The 20,236-nt window shown below is 30.0% G+C and overlaps 5 protein-coding genes across 6 annotated transcripts; 1 reads left to right on the forward strand and 4 right to left on the reverse strand.

Moving 5' to 3' along the window:
* Positions 1-261: 261 nt before the first annotated feature.
* LOC135949071 (keratin-associated protein 19-2-like) lies at positions 262-747 on the reverse strand. The gene is made up of 2 exons (XM_065498530.1): positions 736-747; positions 262-669 (listed from the first exon to the last, which is right to left on the reverse strand). The coding sequence occupies exons 1-2, from the start codon at positions 745-747 to the stop codon at positions 262-264; spliced, it is 420 nt and encodes a 139-aa protein (XP_065354602.1).
* Positions 748-6,453: 5,706 nt separating this feature from the next.
* LOC135963638 (ctenidin-1-like) lies at positions 6,454-7,219 on the forward strand. The gene is made up of 2 exons (XM_065515572.1): positions 6,454-6,536; positions 6,627-7,219. The coding sequence occupies exons 1-2, from the start codon at positions 6,525-6,527 to the stop codon at positions 7,107-7,109; spliced, it is 495 nt and encodes a 164-aa protein (XP_065371644.1). The 5' UTR covers positions 6,454-6,524; the 3' UTR covers positions 7,110-7,219.
* A 2,686-nt stretch (positions 7,220-9,905) lies between these two features.
* On the reverse strand, positions 9,906-13,213 carry LOC135949072 (histone-lysine N-methyltransferase SETD1A). Its single transcript, XM_065498531.1, has 2 exons — positions 11,133-13,213; positions 9,906-10,076 (listed from the first exon to the last, which is right to left on the reverse strand). Exons 1-2 carry the CDS (start codon positions 12,321-12,323, stop codon positions 9,978-9,980), a joined length of 1,290 nt encoding a protein of 429 aa, XP_065354603.1. The 5' UTR covers positions 12,324-13,213; the 3' UTR covers positions 9,906-9,977.
* Positions 13,214-13,964: 751 nt separating this feature from the next.
* ATPsynO (ATP synthase subunit O, mitochondrial) lies at positions 13,965-15,301 on the reverse strand. The gene is made up of 3 exons (XM_065498813.1): positions 15,163-15,301; positions 14,487-14,924; positions 13,965-14,416 (listed from the first exon to the last, which is right to left on the reverse strand). Exons 1-3 carry the CDS (start codon positions 15,190-15,192, stop codon positions 14,261-14,263), a joined length of 624 nt encoding a protein of 207 aa, XP_065354885.1. The 5' UTR covers positions 15,193-15,301; the 3' UTR covers positions 13,965-14,260.
* A 1,463-nt stretch (positions 15,302-16,764) lies between these two features.
* On the reverse strand, positions 16,765-19,660 carry Set (NAP domain-containing protein SET). Of its 2 annotated transcripts, none has more exons than XM_065498816.1 (4): positions 19,270-19,660; positions 17,420-17,606; positions 17,016-17,354; positions 16,765-16,943 (listed from the first exon to the last, which is right to left on the reverse strand). In XM_065498816.1, exons 1-4 carry the CDS (start codon positions 19,507-19,509, stop codon positions 16,933-16,935), a joined length of 777 nt encoding a protein of 258 aa, XP_065354888.1. In that variant the 5' UTR covers positions 19,510-19,660; the 3' UTR covers positions 16,765-16,932. The 2 variants fall into 2 exon arrangements, with proteins under 2 accessions (XP_065354888.1, XP_065354886.1); XM_065498814.1 differs by having other exon boundaries at positions 17,417-17,606; positions 19,270-19,659.
* Between the last annotated feature and the right edge of the window lie 576 nt (positions 19,661-20,236).

The raw sequence follows: 20,236 nt of genomic DNA on the forward strand, positions 1-20,236 counted from the left end.
TTATTTCGTAATTTCCCAAATAAGAAAAAAAAATGCAAATTAGAAATGAATCACTTAAAATTACTCATTAAATTTTCAAGATTATTGACCTCCAAACACAAAATTATAATTCAAACATAAACAATGATTTGTAAATCTCGAATGTAAAGTAAATCATGTAAATTTAGGAAATAAGATTTACATATTCAAACACAATTGGATTTTTCTTAGAAAATAACAGTTATATTTATATTTTATTAGAAACTATACAAATAACAAAAATTAACCATAAAGACCACCATAGCCAGGATAACGGCCATAGCCGCCATAACCGGAATTATAGCCACTATAACCCGAATTATAGCCACTATAACCCGAGCTATAGCCACCATAACCGCCTAAGCCGCCATAACCACCATAGCCTCCATAGCCAGGATAACCACCATAACCGGGGTAGCCGCCATAGCCTCCATAACCACCTCCGTAACCCTGATTAAAAGAGGAAGAAGCTGAGCTGGCATAAGAATTGCTTTGGCCATATGAAGAACCATATCCTCCTCCAAATGAAGGACCACCAAAGCCTAGACCAAAACTTCTGCTTTGAGCTTTAGCTTGCTGCTGCTGTTGTTGGCCCTGTTGAATTTGCCCATAACATGTGGCAATAACCAGCAAGAAAACAAAACTGAAATTCTTAAATAAACATTTTTAGTTAAACAAAGTTCCGAATTCCTATAATTTTCTAATAAAATAATTTACCTTTAGCTCCATGTTGTACTTGAAATTGTATGCAAACAACTGTTAACTCTAACCCTGCATAACAAACTATTTATAGCCAAATATCTTAAAGTTCTTAATAATTTTCCCAACAAACTAAAAAAAACACATCACATCAACCACAAACAAATAAAAATTAAAAGTTTTCCGCCTTCTGGCGGAACGACATATATTTTTTTTAAAAAATTCTGTGCCACTTTGAAGAAAAAAACTAAGTATATTGTTTAAATTTCTCATAATCTCGAAATAGTTTTAATATAGTTTTGTTAATAATATTATTTCCTAACAAACATTGCATGTTTTTAACAAATTAACTGAAGAATAATAAAAAAGCAACAATACTGACCAAAGAAAATTAGTTGAAAAACTTTAAATGTCCCACATTTAAACTTGAACTTCAGTAACATTGAAAACGTACATTGTCTTTAACGCCAAAACATTGTTGGATTGAAAATAAAAGTGAAGAAAAATCAACAGAGATTTATTTATTTGTTTTAATGGTCGTCATCAAATGGTGTTATACTCGAGTAACTTTTTTCCATTTGTTTAAAAAATCAGCGACTGGTATAATCAGAAGAATATACAGGGTAACTGTGAAGAAATTAAACAAACAAATATGGAAACTGAGAAACATCTCGGTTGACAGGCGGCACTGTCACTCAAATCGTATGACAATTCGTTTGTCCTATCCTACATTAACCTAGTTTTATTCACTAGAGATAGAGACAACATTATTAATGAACAGTCGGTGAATTCACAGATGTGGTATCTGACAGAATACTTGAGACTATTGACAAGTAAGAGAGCTATATTCGGCTGTGCCGAATCTTATATACCCTTCACCAAATTATACTTCAAAATAAAAATATTTAAATATTTTTAGGTAAAAAATAATTATTTTTTTGCAGTTTTTTAAATTTTTTGGAAAACAAATTTCCGAATTTAAATTTTTTTTTTTAAATTTTGAAAAAAAAAATTTTAAATTTTTTTTTGGTTTTTTAATTTTTTTTTATATTTAGCGAAAAAAAACTTGGTGAAAAAAAAAATCGGGTTAAAAAATATTTTTCCGATTTTGAGCCATTGTAAGTCCAACTTACTACGGTTTTATATACGTCATTTCAAAGGTCTTTGAAATATCTATCAATAGTTGATCGCCCCGGCTTCGCCCGGTAGTATCTTATATACCCTTCACCCCACTACGGTGGTGTAGGGTATAAAAATAACTGATTTCTACACTGCCACCACCTAGTATAAATTCCTCATGTTAAATGATTAAAATGATTCACTTGGTTGCATTATATATTTAACCAAAAAAAAAATCACCTCTATTGTACATTAATATTTTAGTCACACTGTCCGGCTGTGTACTTTTTTCCTCAACCGTATTTACCCAGCATTAAGGAAGCATAAGTATTACTTCATTATGCTTTATGTCAGATAAATAGACAAATATTTTATCAATTAAATTTGTGAAATACAATCGCATTAGAGGGGTTATTCCACTCTACTAACGATGTGATCTAATACATGTCTATGAAACGCGTAATGTACATTAGAGTAAAGTAACAACATTAGAATTAAATTATTCATATTAGCAAATACACTGATCAGGGGAGGTACGCTTGATCATATTGTTTGGGAAATAAGGCAAAGAAGAGTATTGATATGTAGTTCGAGAGAGATAGTATTTGGCGGGGGAATATGGGGATATAGGAAAATTAGAAATGTTCCGAGAAAATAAATTTATTATCGATCTTTTTATATACAAATTTTCTATTTTAGCCTTTTTTCACTATTTTCAGTTCTTTGTAAAGAACCCACAAACAATTCTATCACTTTTACTTGTTACACTTAAAATCTGTCATGATTTTTCAAATCTTAATCTAATACTTAATATTCCAAAGATTCTATTCCACACACGTACTCGCACTCAATTATTTTGTTTTCGCTGATATTCCTGCCAAAAATCCAAAAAACCAAGATGTTGTTAATTTATTTATTTAATTTTTTTGTTCTGTAAACAAAAATATTTTCAGTGTTGACTTTTTTTTAACTTATTGTTGATTTTTATTATTATTCTTTTTCTTCTTTTGATGGTCATTTCAAAAATCTGGGAGATCCCCAGCCGAAAAGATGAAAAAAAAACATACACAAAAGAATCGTCATCAACCTGTTAATAAGCTAAGAATTGTTATGGTAAAGAACTTACGTAATGAAACACAATGGGCCAGTGGACACAAAAAAGCAAGATAAAAAAAAATATTTATGATTTCCAAGAGAATTTATATCCCATATTCATAAAAGATTTTTAAATTTATTAAAGGTTTATAAAACAAAATTTCCATACAAAATTTGTTTTATAAACAAAAAATAACACAATTACTACACCATTTCAAGTTGAAATTGAGAAAATATACTATATTTATATTGAGAAAAAACCAATTAAAATTGAGAAAATGCAAGTTGAAGACGAGAAAAATAAATTAATTTAGAGAAAATACAAATTGTAAATTAATATTGATAAAAAAATAAACTGAAACTAAGAATCCAAATTAATATAGAGAAAATACAAATTTAAATTCAGAATTGCAAAATAATATTAAGAAAACAATATTGAAATTGAAATTGTGAAAATAAAACTTGACATTGAGAAAAGCTAAATTAATATTGAGAATTATTTGTATACCCTTCACCTTCGTGAGAAGGGTATAATATATAAGTTTGTCATTCAATTTGTAATTTCCACAATATAATTTTCCGACCCTATGAAGTATATATATTCTGGATCCTTATAGATAGCGGAATCGATTAAGCCATGTCCGTCTGTCTGTCTGTTGAAATCAACTTTCCGAAGCCCCCAAATAACTTACATACACGATTATTACATACGATTCATCAATATCTCCGGAATTCTTCCGGCTCAGTTGCTATTTAAAATCGAGAAAATCGGTCCACAAATGGCTGAGACAACCAAGACAACCTCTATTTTTTTACCTATTTTTTACCTATATCTGGATTACTAAGTCATTAATATAGACAATATGGATATCAAATGATAGATACTTCAAAGGCCTTTGCAACGACGTATATAAAACCATAGTAAGTTGGACCTACAATGGATCAAAATCGGAAAAAAATATTTTTTAAACCGGATTTTTTTTTTCTTCACCAAAAGTTTTTTTTTGCAAATATTAAAAAAAAAACATGAAAAAACCCAAAAAAAAATAATTTAAAATTTTAAAAAAACAATTCGAACAAAATTTTTTCCAAAAAATGAAAAAAACATCTATGGAAAAAATAAATAAATTTTGTTTACCTAAAAATATTTAAAATTTTTATTTTGAATTATAATTTGATGAAGGGTATATAAGATTCGGCACATCCGAATATAGCTCTCTTACTTGTTTGAATTCAAATTTGTTATTTCTCAATATTAATTTTAATTTCTTGATTTCAATTTGTTATCCTCAATATTAAATTAATTTTCTAAATATATTCTCAATTTCAACTTGAAATATTGTAGATATTGTATTGAATTATAAAGTTTTAATTTATTACAAGGGCTACTACTTATATCACAGATTATACAGATATGCAACTAATGATAGGTGTCATATAAGTAATTTCGAACCGTATGGTTATTTTGAAGTTTAAAACAATTTTATTTTGGTCGTGGTTTACAGAGCGAGAACAAAAATATAATTTTCAATATAAGCAATGAGTGTGAGAGACCATATATATGAGTGTAAGAAAATGAAAACAAAAATAAACATTGAAGTAGAAATATTTTAATCATGTTTGTAAATATAAAAAAATATTAATAAAATTGTAAAAAAAACAATTAAAAAATTAAAACTCAGAGACAATGGAATGGAAGAAGATATTATTTATAATCTGTGATATTTAACAGGGTTATGTAGAACTAGAAAGCATTTAGTGCAAGGAAACTCGGTTTCTTATTTTTGTTGTAACAGGTCTGTTGTTGGCAAAATTTGTTGGAAGTAATTGTTCCCGGAAGTTCTTTCCTGCGGAAATTACAATTCTTACTTTTAATCTTGTTATTAGAAAATGTCTATTATTACTTATTATATTGGCTTGATACTGTGGAAATTCTTTCTTGCGGAATTTCAGTTTTAATTTTGTTTAATTTTTAACACAATTTTTTCACAAATTAATATTAAATTTATTGACAATAAATAATATTTGATTTTTTTTTTTTGAAAAGAGGGACAAACAAACATTATTATATATTTGTCCCTCTTTTCAAATCACCACCATTTTGACATTTATTTATAGGTTGTATTTTGGTTGACATATTCTTAAAAACAGCTGATTCAATCTGTAATTTTCAGAAAATCATGAAAAATATTATTTATTTTAAATTAGTGCTTTCAATTGAAAGTTCATCGACAAAATTATTTATATTCCTCAGCTTTGCGGAAACAAAGAAAACTATTAAACTTCTGCAAGAAAAAAGAAGAAAACAAAAATAATATTTAAGAAAACGATATAAAAATCTTCATATTTTATAATTTCTTTTTGTTTGTAACTAAAAATAACTAAAATCAAGATTTGCGAAAATTCTTAAAACCTAAATAATAAACGATTTTAATGCTGAATTGAAGCTAAAAACTATTTGTGATAAATATTCAATTAATAAATCAGCAGTTTTGAAAATTATAAAAAAATACTTGAAAAGATCATTGAAAAATTAAATATTATTATTTCCTTTTTGATCCCATAATAATCATAGGATAATACCATCCGATCCTGGAGCTGCGCATCCAGGCTGGCTGTTGGTAAAGGATTTCTGCCCTACCTGCTAAAATTCGGTCGACACAACCTCGTTTGTTAATGGCTGGCTGAGGTTTAAGCTTAATTTACTAAAACCTTATTACAGAATTATAGATGTCAGCAATTCATTACATATAACCATTTTCGACAAAACAAATTCTAGCTTGATTCGAAGGCTTTTATTTAAATAGAATTCATTCATCGTTGAATTATTAATTCATAACTAATTCATAAAAATTTGTTGTTGTTTTGCTTTTTTAATTTAATCATTGTATAAATTTTTAAGCTATTTTATAATGGATTTGAATGATTCAATAAGGAATAAATTCTATAAAGAATGAATTCAATACGTTTGAAGTACTAAGGAATTAAGCCTATGAATTAATTCGTAATGAACTTATTTACGGAATGATTAAGACTTAAAATTTTGTTTGCTTTTGAATATTCAATTAAGAAATGTGAAATTCTTAGAACCATTTTTAATATTGCAGTCTATTCAAGAACCAAATCTCTGCTGATTCCGAAGTTATCTGAATAGATTATGTGCATATTACTGTGGCTATCATATCAAAAATAAACCGTTTTTTTACTCTCCTGAAAAGTTGTTAAAAAAACACATAATCCTTGATGACAACGATAAACAAAATCCCTGGAGGAAACTTTTGAAAATATATTCTCTTGACTTTTTTCTTTGCAACAACCCACTGTGCAGTTAACATTCAAGTACATGCAGCAACTACTGCCAGTATTTTTCTTGGATATAGAATAAGATTTACAAAAATATTGTATGAGCCAGACTTCTTTCGGTCATAAACACACACTATGTGTAGATATTTGTACAGAAGTACTTATGTAGCCGTATGTATATAAAGATAAATACGAATTAAGAATACATTTCAGTATTAAATCAAACGTAGACAGGAATAATTGTTCCGAACTAAAGAATTCAACACGAATACGAATATTTAGCTGGCAACATGTGTAGTATTGTAAGTACTCACTCGTATTTATTAATTTTTTTACTTAAATTTTATAAACAAATTGTAACTAAAAATTGTATTACTTTTAATAATTTACAGACAATGAAAGTTTTATTTGTAATGGCTGTAGCTGGCTGCGTCTTAGCAGCACCTGCGCCAGAGGCCACGCCCGAAAAAGCTGAGGGACGTACATTTGGTCTGCTGGGAGGTGGTCTTGGAGGAGGTCTTGGATTATCAGTTGGCCTAAATAGTGGGATATATGGAGGTGGTGGTGGTGGTTATCATGGAGGTTATGGTGGTGGTGGTTATCATGGCGGTTATGGAGGTGGAGGCTATCATGGCGGTGGTGGTTATCATAGACCAGGTGGTTTTCATGGTTATCACGGCTATCCTGGCGGCTATGGAGGCGGTTATGGTGGAGGATATGGTGGTGGTTATGGCGGCGGTTATGGTGGCTATCCTGGTGGTTATGGTGGTGGCTATGGCCATGGAGGTTATGGTGGTGGTCATTATGGCGGTCATTACAGTCAATCTCATCATGAAGGTGGCTATTATGGTGGTCATGGTGGTTTCCATGGTTAGACCTAAGCTTTAAAAGACTTACACACTAGTTAACAAAATCAGTCATATTTTAAGTTGTTTTTTTAAATATATTTTTGTATTGAAAATAAAAAAAAAAATCTTTATAAATACATGGCTTATTTAAACATTTTATTAAAATTTAGATAGATTTTTATCAAAATTGTTTACAATCATATACTTCAACATTATTTAAAGTATGCCCAAGCAATACGTTGAATTAATTTCTCAAAGAGAGATTATGAAAAAACCTAATTGACCGTTATTTTCGCAAGACTTTATTCAACTGTCAGTTAGAAAATTTGTTGCAAGTTCAAATTATTTCAATAAATCACTTACATTTTGAATTCTAACCAGCCATGAAACATCGATCGATGGTGATTTTACTCTAACACAATAAATACACCTGAAGGATTTCTGTTATATTTTTCTTAACATATAAGAAAAATAAATAAAAATAACAAGTCATGCACATACATACATATGTATGTATTTATATAAATACTCTTTTTAATAAATCCGGTTTAAGTTTTATTTATGTCCTTCATAAAATTTGACACTGCCATCGTGTGTACGCACACGTACCTATGAGTAACCGTGGAACAATTATAGTCAATTAATTGTGTTAACAGATTTTATTGTAATAAGATAACAGAACGACCTAAAATCAAATTAAAAAAAAATAAAAAAATCATTTTTCAACAAGATTAATAAATGTGAACGTTGTGAGCATTAATAATTCATTCAAATAATAATGCTTTATGGGAAAAGTACACACAGTGGAACCAAATCATTCTTAGCCATTATATAAGTAAGTAAATACATACAATTAAAATGAGCAATTCATTTCACAATTGAATTTTTTTTACAACCAGACAAATAATTGTTTAATTAAGACCAATTTTTATTGATTGTTTTGAAAACATATTTATAGCCTATACCACTACAGTGGGGAGAGTATTATGCGATTGTACTTATGTTTTGTAATGTTCTCATTGTTTAAACATTGGTCTAAAGGTAGGGTCACACATGACAAATATTTGACGAAAAAGACGTAACCACTAAATAAAATACATTTGAATTCTTTTATTTATTTCAAAAACTTATTTTACTTAGGATGATTCAAAACAAAACATTTAGTTTTATTTTATTTGATGCTGTTTGATCTTACAAAACACTTGTAAGAGTAAACACGTCAAACAAATTTGTGCTAATAAAAAGTGGTTACGCTTTTTTGAGCAAATATTTGCAGTGTGTGACCCAACCTTAAGTCTATTTAACAATCCATCTGTCCATCTATATAAACCTTGAAATTGATCTACAGATCGCAATGTTAAAGATCATTCGATGAAATTAGACAGACTGCATTATTTCGACTTATGAACGAAACCTATTGAAATCGTTTCATTATTTCACCTAAATATCGTAAATTTCTAAAATATGTAAATGTTTTCTTAAATTTCAGCTCATTTTTCAGGTATTTTTTTAAATTTACAACTTTCGTATCTTTGGTGATCCCCACTGAAATTTTCCGGCATGTGTTCGTGAATTATTTTAATCCTTAAATGTCCTTTTTGAAAGGACTCTTTTTGATTTTCTCGAAAAAAGTGTAAAATTGACGCCTAAAAAAAGGAGCTAGAGGGTTAAAATGATCCCCATAAAACTCCACAATATAACTCTGACAATAAGAATTCTCTCAGTCATTAACTTACAACATTTGTTTCATTTAGTGTAATGCTCCCTTCGATCAAAAAATTAAAACTTTGACCCACCGTAAAAAACTCAGGCCAGCTGGACTATATGTCTATTCTACAAAAATGATCTACTCAACATGCCCTTTCAGAATTATAGGGTCGCTATTATTTTCCTAAAATGCTGTTGGACAGTGTTACTATTTATTTCATTATTCTGAAAAATATAATAAAAAAATGTTATGTTAAAATCTATTTTTCTTATGAAACATGACTTTACACTTTTCATTGTTTTTTCTTTAACAAAAATGCCTATAAAAACAAGTTGACCATTATCATATTGAATAAAGATTTAGAAAACAAAAATCGAAACCGTTTTTTTTCTCAAAAACATACAATTTTCATTAAACCGGAAAGCGTTTTTTTTTGACACTCTAGTACGGAAGGACCAAGGATAGAAAATGTATTCTATACCAAAATAATATTCAAATAGTACTTTTTCTAACAGCAGAGTACTAAAAATTAAAAATTTTAATTTATTTTCATATTAGCGTAGTTTTGTGTTACAAATCATCCATGAAACAAGTATGAGAGCTATATTCGGCTGTGCCGAATCTTATATACCCTTCACCAAATTATAATTCAAAATAAAAATTTTAAATATTTTTAGGTAAACAAAATTTATTTTTTTTTCTAAAGTTTTTTTTTAATTTTTTGGAAAAAAAAATTTTTCGAATTATTTTTTAAAAATTTTTAAATTTAAAAAAAAACATTTTTTTTTTTAAATAATTAACGGAGTTCAGTATTAAGTGCGAATGGTATTGCATCATTGCAAATGCAAAATTGTAAAGGTTTTTGTGTGTATTTTGTTATTGGATTACGGTAAAATTTTGCATTTGCCATGATGCTAGACCATTCGCACTTAATACTGAACTCCGCTATTGTTTTTTTTAGCAACTGTTACATGAGTTTTTGAAATGCAAATGCATTTATTGACATTTTTGCATTAGAGAGTTAATAAAACAATCGCTCTTTTATTACGTTCATAAATTTCGCTCGTATATTTTTTTAATGTTGTATATAAAGTCCTTAATAACAAATAATTTAATAACAATAAAAACATGTATAAAAAAACATCTTATAAAATAATATTAGCAACGGTTGAAAATACTCCAGAGCATCAACCATAAACAGGCTGCACGTTGCCGGTTAATTGTTGTATAATGCCGTTGACAGTTGTTGCAATTCCACCCACTAATTGACCGGGAGTTACAGGAGGCTGTAATTATAAATAAAAATATTAAAACATTTTTAATTTAATAGTTGAATTTTTATTATGAGAACTTGTGTATGTAAATATAGTATTCAAATTAAGTAATATAAAGTTTATATTACTTATATTATAAACCGTATTTTTAATCGAATCCGAAGGTTTGGTTTTCGTTCTTTATGCGATTCGGATTTATTTATAAGAAACTTTCTGCAAGTGTTGGACATGCACACATCGATATTTTAAGGGAAATAGAATAAATACATCGAACGGAATATATTTCATGCATACTTTTAGGAGTGACAAATAAACATTTTTTTGCATAACGATGGCTTAATATAGAAAGGTCGTATCTCAACTTTTAGTTACTTTACAGGAGAAGGAAAAAACTCAATAATATCAGAAAGTGAAAAAAACAACTAAAAATTTGTAATATATCAAAAAATATTTTCATAGAAAATACGCATTTCACTTTAAATGAGTTAGGGGTTTTCTTTAAAACGATTTAGGGCTTTTTTTTAATTACTGTAAATCTGTTATTCGTCAACATACGAAACTGAATTTTTTAAGGGAGGTCTATTTGAGGGAGGTCTATTTATCTACCAGAATATGTAAAAAACCCGATTCTATTTGAGTTTTATCTACCAGAATATGTAAAAAACCCGATTTTGAAAAAAACGAGTAAGTTGCATTTTAAAACAGAACGTTTTTACGAGAGCTGAAAAAGCTAAACCAAAACGTTAATACGAATTCAAAAATACGATTATTTTCGCTTTCGTACAAATTCGATCATTTTTATAAGAGTAAAATCTTCACTAAAAGTAGACTTTTACAAAGATATGTAAAATTTTAAGCTAGCTTTTTTGGAAAAATAATTTTTGTACGTATTTTGCTGGATAAATTACAATATGAAGCAGACAGATAGATCTATGCAATATATGGTTGCTTAAGTTATAACAGAGTTTCTGAGTGTTAACATTATCTCTCATATTTTAAACATTAATGGGCCGGACTATGCTCTTGGGCGATTTAAAGTAGCAAAATTTAGATTTCATATGTACTTACCGCTCCAGCTGAATCGTAGAAAACACGATTCGGCCTTCTAACTGGCAATGGAGCCGGTTCAGGCCTATAGTTTGGATCAACTTCCGGGTCGTTTTGTAAATCATTGTTTTGATTGGATGCTTGACCATAGTCTGCATATTGTGGTGGTCGTCCAGTAACCGCTAAGGAATTTTGTAATATACCAGGCGCAAATAAACCCAAAAAGTTAGCTATGCCCGCACCAGGCGGATAATAAGCGGGTGCAATAGGATCCGATAATAAACCACCACCTAAACCTCCTCCCAAACCCCCACCAAGACCACCGCCAAGGCCACCATAACCGCCACAACCTTGGCCAGCTGAACTTTGGGGAAAAACATTGTAAACATTAACGTCCCACAGGAAACGTCCTTGCTCTTTAGGAGGCGGTGTTACACCGTTACCAGCATCTCTGCCAAAGGGTGAACAGGGATTTAACAAGCCTCCACCAAAACGCCGATGGAATTTTCTACGTTTCAAATGAACGGTACGGGCGTCTTCGTCATTCTCTTGATTGTCAGCACCCGCAAATTTGGCATTTTCTGAATCGGCTTTACTGACACTATATTTGTCGTTATTATTCACTTGAGTACTTGAGGTACTAGCAGTATTCTTTTTATAATTATCCGAATTATAGGAATTGCTTAAATATTGATTAGTATTAAGGGAATTGGAGGCCGAACTGTAAGATCCTTTGGAGTAGGGATTAGCAGCTGCTGTACTAGTTATTGAATTACGATAATATCCTTTTGATGGCGATGGTGTTGCTTCATAATTGCGATTTATAGAATTTGTTAATGATGAAGATTGGCTGTAAGGACGTGTAGTGGCTTTTTTGGTTACCGGTTGTTTGTAAGAACTATAGGAGGCTGCTGAGCTGCTATAGGGATATGAATTCCTTTGAGCTGACTGCTTGGTGTAGGAATTTGTATAAGCGGGATTGGAGAGGCTATTGTAATATGAAGAAGTTTTGGCTGGGGTATTTATATTTGCTGATGATTGATAATAAGCTTTAGGTTGATTATAATATGATGTCGATGATGATGATGATGCGTATGATGGTTGACTGTAACTGTAGCCTGCTCTTCTTTGAGCTGGATATCTGTAGGTTTGTGTTTGACATAAAGTTAGCAAACAACTTAAAAACACAATGAGACCACTTATTAAATGCATTTCTTTGGGTAATATTTTTTCTTCACTGTTGTTTATTTTTTTATTTATAAATAGGTATTTCGTCTCAAGCCCATAAAAAGGACATTCATTACTATATTTCAAAAATTTCGTTAATTATTGTTAAAGCGATTTTCGTTTCGTATGTTTAAGGTTTAATTTTTAGCACTATACTAAAGTATGTTAAACATTTACACCTAAACTTATTAACTTTTAATAACGTACGAATTCAGTTCAAATAAAAAAAAAAAATTATATGAATGAAAAATAGGCAAATTTAATTTTTTTTGCACATATTTTTGATACCTAGCTGATGTTTTGTTAGTTTTTCCCAAAAATGGTTGTAACTACATATTGCATAATGGTTATTCTCTGCATTAATTTAATACCATCATCATCAACAGCATTGAATTTAAAATTTATTTGTTTTGTTTTTTAATTCAGTCTCACACCCACACGCCGGCGTATTAGAGATACGAGTTCATTGAAATAAATATAAAATTCTGTTTAATTTTCGCTTGTTTTGTATGAGGGGTCGCATGGACGGACGGACGACTTGCTCTTCTTTGTTTCAGTGTGCATTGGCCTGTGTCTAATGAGGTTTTGATGCTGGTTTTTAGAGCGTATTTTGTTATTTGCCAATTTAACAGTTTTTAGCAAAATCTTATCATTCATTTTCAGTTTATCGGACATACAGTGTAATGTTTATGTACAAATTTTTATGAAATCAGAAAAAAATGGTGCACTATTTTAAAACGTCTGATGTGATCCCGAAATAATTCGGCTTAAAGGATTCTAAAAACTATAGATACAACAGAAAAACATTAAATTTACTTAAGACTCTTTAAGTAGACAAATTGTATTAAGATATTTTGTAATGGATTTGAATTAAAGAAAACTTGAATGATTTAATAAGGACTTAATTCTATAAATAATGAATTCAATACGTTTACAGTACTAAGGAATTAAGACAACGAATTCATACGTTCTGAATGTTTTAATTGATTATGAAAACTGAATTAAGAATTAATTCATTGGAACCTTTGTTACATACCTACATACATATCGCGCATTTGAGTCAAAATTTGGGTTTGTTGAATTGAGTACTACAAAACATTTCCAGTACAAAAATAGTTCAGATTTCTCTTTGCAAAAATAATGATTCCGTTTGTAATTTCCACAGTTTTCATTTGCGACCTCATAAAGTACATCTGAACATGAATAAAAAATTCCCCGGGAGTTTTTTCCCATTGAATTTGAATAGGAAAAATGGGAAAAGGGAAAAAACTTCAGGGGAATTTTTATTCATAATTGGGCGATATATATTCTGGATTGTTATAGATATCGGAGTCGATATAGCCATTTTCGACTTTTTATTCAATTTTAAATTTTTTATAGCATGAATAAACTTTCTTTACTTATAAAATCCAGAAATTAGTTTAATTAAACATTTATAATTTTCGTTCATCAAACGTTACACTGTGCCAATGTTTTCCCGTTAAACCATTTTTGGCAAAAACCAGTATGATGTTACTTTTTCCGTTCATACAAAATTATGAATATTTTTTGTAGCAAAAACTAGGTCATGTTAAAAAAAAAATGAGAAAAACCACCAAAATAAATTGCAATGATACAAGCAGAGAATTTGATTTGTTTTTTGTTTTAAATTAGCTTAGATTAAGCTTAGAATTGTTAACATCCATTATTTTTTATTGTTTATTGTTTTACCATCATAGTAAAACATCGATCATCCAAGAGTTTGTTGATGATGTTAATTCGGAAATATTTTTTGAAAAGCAATTTAATTTGTTTACAACATAATATAATCATTGTTATTATTATTAACTTAAAACTTGTAATGTTTCTTCCTTTAACAGAACTTGAAGTTCCTTAAAAACAAATATTTAGGTTTATCATTTGTTTAAACAACTTTATTTAACTTAAGCGGCGGAGGAAATGACATCAGTGTACATTTTAACCTTGCTGGCAATGCTCATGTCAACGTATTTATCACCAATGGAAACAATAATGCCACCAATAATGCTGGGATCCACACGGGAGGTGATTTTCAAGGTTTCATTATTCTTCAAGAAGGCCTTAAAAATTTAAACATACAAATGAATTATAACAAAGAAACAAATATAAGAACATTTTTCAATTATGTACCTTCAAAGCACTTTCCAATTGTTTGTTTTGGGAAGAATCCAAAGGCTTGGCAGTTACAACTTCGCAAACAATTTCACCACGGTGGGCAGCCATGATAATTTGGAAGGCATTAATGACACCGTCCAAAACATTCAAGCGACCATTGTCGGCCAAAAGACCCAACAAATTGCCAGTGGATGGAGCCCAACGCAATTTATTAGCACTTTCCTTCAAGGTGGTAGCCATAACCTTCTTGTTGATGATGGGGCTGGTGATTTGTTCGCGTAATTTCTTGTCTTCTTTAAGAGTGTTTCTCAAAGCTGACAAATCCTTTTCTACTTGATCCAATTGATTGGTTTTAGTAGCAGCCGAATACAAGGCAGTGGCGTAACGGCCCTCCATGCTGAAAACCTGTACGGGTGGCTTTACCATCTTAGTGGAGGTGCACATGGCACGGCTCTGCAAGAATAACACAATTTTATTTTTATATTGCCTCAAATGCATTCAAATTTATTAATTATCACATTTCCAATAATCACGACTATCGTTAACATTACATAACCAAAAATTTTGGTTGGGTAATTTTCTATAGTGGAAAATTCACTTGTTGTCTCAATTTTTCGACTTTTTATGTATGACCATTGTATAGATGATTATTTAACTTAATTCTTTTGAATTTAATTATAAAAATTCTTACCAAAACAGATAATTTATTTGCGGCTGCCATCGTTTTTTGCCTTTTTTATTCGGTGCAGAAAAAATCACGAATACTTTGAGAGTACGGCTGTCAGAAAACTACGGCTGTTATGTCAAAATTAAATTGACGCACATTGTTGTATTTTTTGGTATGTTTTTTTTTTTTTTGCAAATTTTTGTAAATACTGGGTTGTTTTTGCAGAGACTTAAAAGACTTAATTCATATTAGGACAAAAATCGGCGTCAATCGCAAAGTCGGTCTGGATTGTTTAAAAAATTGGTGAAGTACCATTTATTACTCAACATATGAACGCTCTTAATTTTAAAAAGACGTTTTAAGCGTTCCAGCATCCTACATGAAGAGTAAGGTTGAGTAAGGAAGTACTGGAAAATTTGTTATACTCCGTAACCTGGCAACTTATACTTTCAGACGAAAAAAATTGTATTTGCTAAAAAATAAACTTGTTTGTATAATCATTAAAACAGTTACTTTGTTATTTAAAACTCTCCGAACAAAACCACTAGGAGGAACAGAACAAAAGTATGTTTTAGTACTTGAGGGTATCTGAAACATTTTCTAAAATACATATATAGTATTCAATAGAGTTTGATCGAAACCAAAACTAATATTCAGCCAAAAATTCATTATTCGGGCTTATCCGAATCTTTTAAAATGTACTATTAATTTCAGAAATAATTTAATTACTTTAATTTTATATCATGTTACAGATCGTTTTTAGGTGACCTCCTTTACATTGTGGACTCCATTTTCAAAATCAAATAAAATATATTCTCTTAACAAAGCATTCAGCATTAGTACTGCAAACGTATTGACTTCAGTCCTTTACAAAATTAATTCCTTGTTGAATCATTTAAGTTTTTTTTTTTTAATTCATATCTATTGAATTAATTCAACAATGTATGAATTAATTCTATTTAAATAAAATCCTTTGAATGAAGCTAATTTAATTTTGGGAATAGATTAATGGAATGAATGGCTGAAATTTTTAATGCCGAATTAAGGTTTTAATGAAGGAAGCTCAAATTGGATTAATTCGAAGATTTTTTTATGCAACAGTTTTTTGAATACTTTTTTTAAATATATGTATGGATGTATATTAGTTCTCTCAAACAATAAAATATAAGTCCTTCAAATTCAATATTGTACGTTTTTCTTTATAAAAGTTTCGGTATTCGGCAATATTCTGTCCAATTTTTGAACCAATCCATAACCGAATGTACTTTATTTGTTGAAATTCATAGTAATATAAAAAAGTCCCTTTGGAGTATTCCAAATCAATTATTTCGGATACATCTATTTTTCGTATTAGGCCTATGATATATATTTATTACAAATAGATGTCAGCATAATATTTTGAGGTAAAGTTTGTAGCCTATAATAATTAGTTAGACGATTTCGGTCCGTTTTTGCAAACTGGGGGGTTACTGCGTAACTCAATTCGAAAACGAAAATGTGTGTTAAATACATTGTAATTCGAAAAGATTTCCTTTCGAATCGAATTAGGGAGTAACCCCCTGTATCGAGCAAATAGGTTGCATTTAAAGATTCGGCAAATTCCATTCAAAATAAACAAATATTCAATTTGGTTTTTAAAGTATTTATTGAAAATGAAACTTTTTTTATTTTTTTTTTTAATTCTAATATGAAATTTTGTTTTTCTCCGTACTCATTTCTTAATGGAATCAATTTTATTACGGATATTAAATATATATATAATAATATACGTTATATCTTCAAAATATTAACTCCTTACTTGTCGTCTGAAATGGAATGTTTAAAAAAAATATTCAAATTACATAAATTAATGGAAAAAACAAGCTTTTAATACTTACCATCATCCTCATCTTCTTCTCCTTCGCCGTCCTCATCGTCAAAGACTTCCTCTTCGTTATCCTCATTGTCTTCATCATCATCTTCTGGTTCGACCTCAATATCAGGTACCAGATAATACTGCAGAGGATTAAGCCATAAATCGTCCTTGATGAGTTCGGCAATTTCATCGTTAACGGGATCACTGTTATCAGTGAACCAATCAAAGAATGTCTTATATTCCGAATGTCTCTTCTTTTTGTTGGTAAATGGTTTTGAAAGTAGTTGTTTTAAAAGATTTTTACCCTCCTTCCATTGTATAGACGTGCTTGTAGATGAAGGACAGTCACTATTTTCAGCAGCTTAAAGAGTAAAAGTTGTTAAAAAAAGACGTTTTCTTGCTTTATTCAAAAGTAACACTTACTACCAGATCCCAAGTTGAATTCTTTTGTTAGGACTTTATTTTCAAAATAGGGATTTTCTTCGAAATAAAAGTGTATGCGGTAGCCGGATTTTATGTCCTCGAATTCTTCAACCTCCAATTTGGTTAAGGCATGCAAACACTCCTCTTCTTCTTCGTCTAATATGCCAGAAACTTGTGGATGATTAATAAACTGTAAATTGTAATAGATAGACACATGAGAGAATGCAGAGAGCGCAATTAATAATTGTGTACAGTCGTCTATGCCCACTGTTGCAAAACAACATAGAAATTGTATTAACATGTGCACAACTACAGACACGTAAATAAAAGTACGAAAATCAATGAGGAGGCGTAAAAAGGAGCTAAAGAAGAAAATAACAATAAGCAATGCACAGAGTTACCAATTTTTACAGAATTTAGTTATATTTACGAATCAAATTATACGGCTTTGATCTCTGATCTATAGAAAATGTTTTAGTTCTCAGCAACTTATTTTTCGATTTGACTGAAACTGAACTTGTTGCTTTTATGTAAATCTTGTTATGCTAAACAGCGGTACAATTATGGACACTTTTCTGTAATCATTTTTAATGTTTTATAACTTTATAATTGTCTATTAGTTTACAATTATTTATACTTTTATAATTTATGCTGTGCTGTTTCCGGTTATTCTTATTTCGCACCACTAATTAGGACTGGTCATTTCTTTTTTAATTGCTTTTTGTATCAATGGGAACTTTTATTATTATTTACTTAGTTTTTATGTATAGAAGTAGTTAATTTTTCTTGCTCAGGATATTTTCTATGTAATATGTATCATTGTATGGACTGTGGTTCTATATTTACAATTTAGCAATTTTGATCACTTCCCTCCTATTACAACCACACGTTAAATTCATTGTTGTTCCATTCAAAATTGGATTATTTAAGGTGTGGTTTCATCAGTGAAATTAATCAAAATTTTGCCGGGGCATTACTATGCAGCTCATTTTAAGATATCATAGTTAAAATAAATTCGGGTTAAATACATCAAATATCCGAAATCAACATTAACAGTATTTAATATAATAAAATTGATCGATCCATGATCTCTTTTTCTTTAAAAGATATACAGTAATTTTTGACATCTGTTTGAAATGTCGTTTATGTGATGCGGCTTCCCCGATTACCAATTTTGTAATTGCCAATTGAAAAATCGAATCGAGTTTTGAAATGCTGTAAAATATTACTAAAGATTGCTAAGTGGCGGGACGAACTATTTGTATTGGACGTAAAAAACAGTTCTAAACAGCTCTAAAATACGAGATTTCACAACTTGGTCGGGAACTCATTTACAACTTGGTCGGGAACTCATTTACATCTCAAAATCACTAAAATCTTAAATATTTCATAAAAAAAAGGGATTGAGATAGGATAGATTAATTTTTTTCGCATCATGTTTTCAAATTATATCAAAAAACTCTATCGAAAAAATTTGTTGCTGTATAGATGGCCTTCGGTTTGGTCGGGTGACAATCCATTTGTAATAGAAAATAAGTTAAGTCAAGCTTCTGCCTGAATCCCATCCTAACTTTAAATGCAACTCTTGGCAACCCTATATACAGATGTACACAATGTTAACCCGCCAGCGAAAAAAAATGACTGGACGATTTATATACACAAACATGCGCCAATAAATATTGCAACAATGGCTAAAAGAGCAAAAGATGGCACAGCACAAAACCCTTTATTTTTCTTTCTCATGGTACAGAAATATTATAAAAAAAATGCATTTTAAAAATAATTTTCACCAGACCTCCCAAAATATGTTTCGCACTTTCATTTTGAAGAATCCCATCCCATTTCGTACTTACCGCTGTTACCCAGAAGTTAGGAATGCGTTTGACCAGCTCGCTACGTTTCTCATAGCATGGTTTTCTCAGTTTATTGTACTTTTGCTCAACTTTAAGAATTTCCTCGCTGGCCTTTTCGTTGAGGGCATCAATATCATTCTGGCATGCATCGATTAATTCCAATGCCTCGGTCACTGCTTCGTTGGGTGTATTTGAATTGCCTTCATCCAATTTTGCGCGCTTACTCGGTACACTGGACATTTTCAATGGATGATCTGGACTTTTCGGGTTTTTTTTCAAACAAAGGCTTTCTTTTACCTAATATAATTGCGGCGTCGATATTTTTTCGCGAGTAGTAGTAGTAAAGGCGATGATAATGATGATGATTTTGTGTGTGTATTATAAAGAATGGCGAATTTTTTAGAAAAAATGCCGGTTTAGATGTGTTGATATATACAGATGGTAAATATAGTGAAAACCTTTGGTTTGGTATTTTGTGCATGAAAAATCTACAGTGATGCCAGACTATGTATATTAATAAAACAAATGGAAATATTTAAATGCCTTCTCCACATAACATAATATCTAAGATTTCAATATTAGCAAACGTCAAATTCTATTGTAAAGACAACAATCTCACATGGAAACATTAAATCAGTGTCACTCTTATGCTGGGTATTCACGATAATAAATTTCATAATAATCGTAGTATGAGTTGAAGTACTGTTTAATGATACACGTTACTACAAATCGTACTAATTCATTTGAAAGAGAAAACACACGCGGCAAAATGGACGATTTATTTAAAAAAATTTCCCGTTAGCAAAAATCAATTTTTAGTATTAAAAACTCAAATATCTTAAATCATTAAAAACTTCGTAAATACTGTTCAACCTTATTTCAATTTTTGGTACAAAAACTCAAATATTTCAAAAAAACTTCGAAAATACTGCGATTTTAGTTGAAAAAAACTGAATCTATGATAACT

This window comes from Calliphora vicina, chromosome 1 (assembly GCF_958450345.1).
Source record: "Calliphora vicina chromosome 1, idCalVici1.1, whole genome shotgun sequence".
Classification (NCBI taxonomy): domain Eukaryota; kingdom Metazoa; phylum Arthropoda; class Insecta; order Diptera; family Calliphoridae; genus Calliphora; species Calliphora vicina.

Bases quoted from the DNA above. Each gene is read 5' to 3' on its own strand.
- ATPsynO (XM_065498813.1), bottom strand. From the start codon at position 15,192: ATGGCAGCCGCAAATAAATTATCTGTTTTG. The intron at 14,925-15,162 runs GTAAGAATTTTT...TTATTCTTGCAG, and splicing joins CAAATAAATTATCTGTTTTG to AGCCGTGCCATGTGCACCTC. The intron at 14,417-14,486 runs GTACATAATTGA...TAAATTTTTAAG, and splicing joins AATTGGAAAGTGCTTTGAAG to GCCTTCTTGAAGAATAATGA.
- LOC135949072 (XM_065498531.1), bottom strand. From the start codon at position 12,323: ATGCATTTAATAAGTGGTCTCATTGTGTTTTTAAGTTGTTTGCTAACT. The intron at 10,077-11,132 runs GTAAGTACATAT...TTATAATTACAG, and splicing joins TCTACGATTCAGCTGGAGCG to CCTCCTGTAACTCCCGGTCA.
- Set (XM_065498814.1), bottom strand. From the start codon at position 19,509: ATGTCCAGTGTACCGAGTAAGCGCGCAAAATTGGATGAAGGCAATTCA. The intron at 17,607-19,269 runs GTAAGTACGAAA...TACAATTTACAG, and splicing joins CTAACTTCTGGGTAACAGCG to TTTATTAATCATCCACAAGT. The intron at 17,355-17,416 runs GTAAGTGTTACT...TTACTCTTTAAG, and splicing joins ATTCAACTTGGGATCTGGTA to CTGCTGAAAATAGTGACTGT.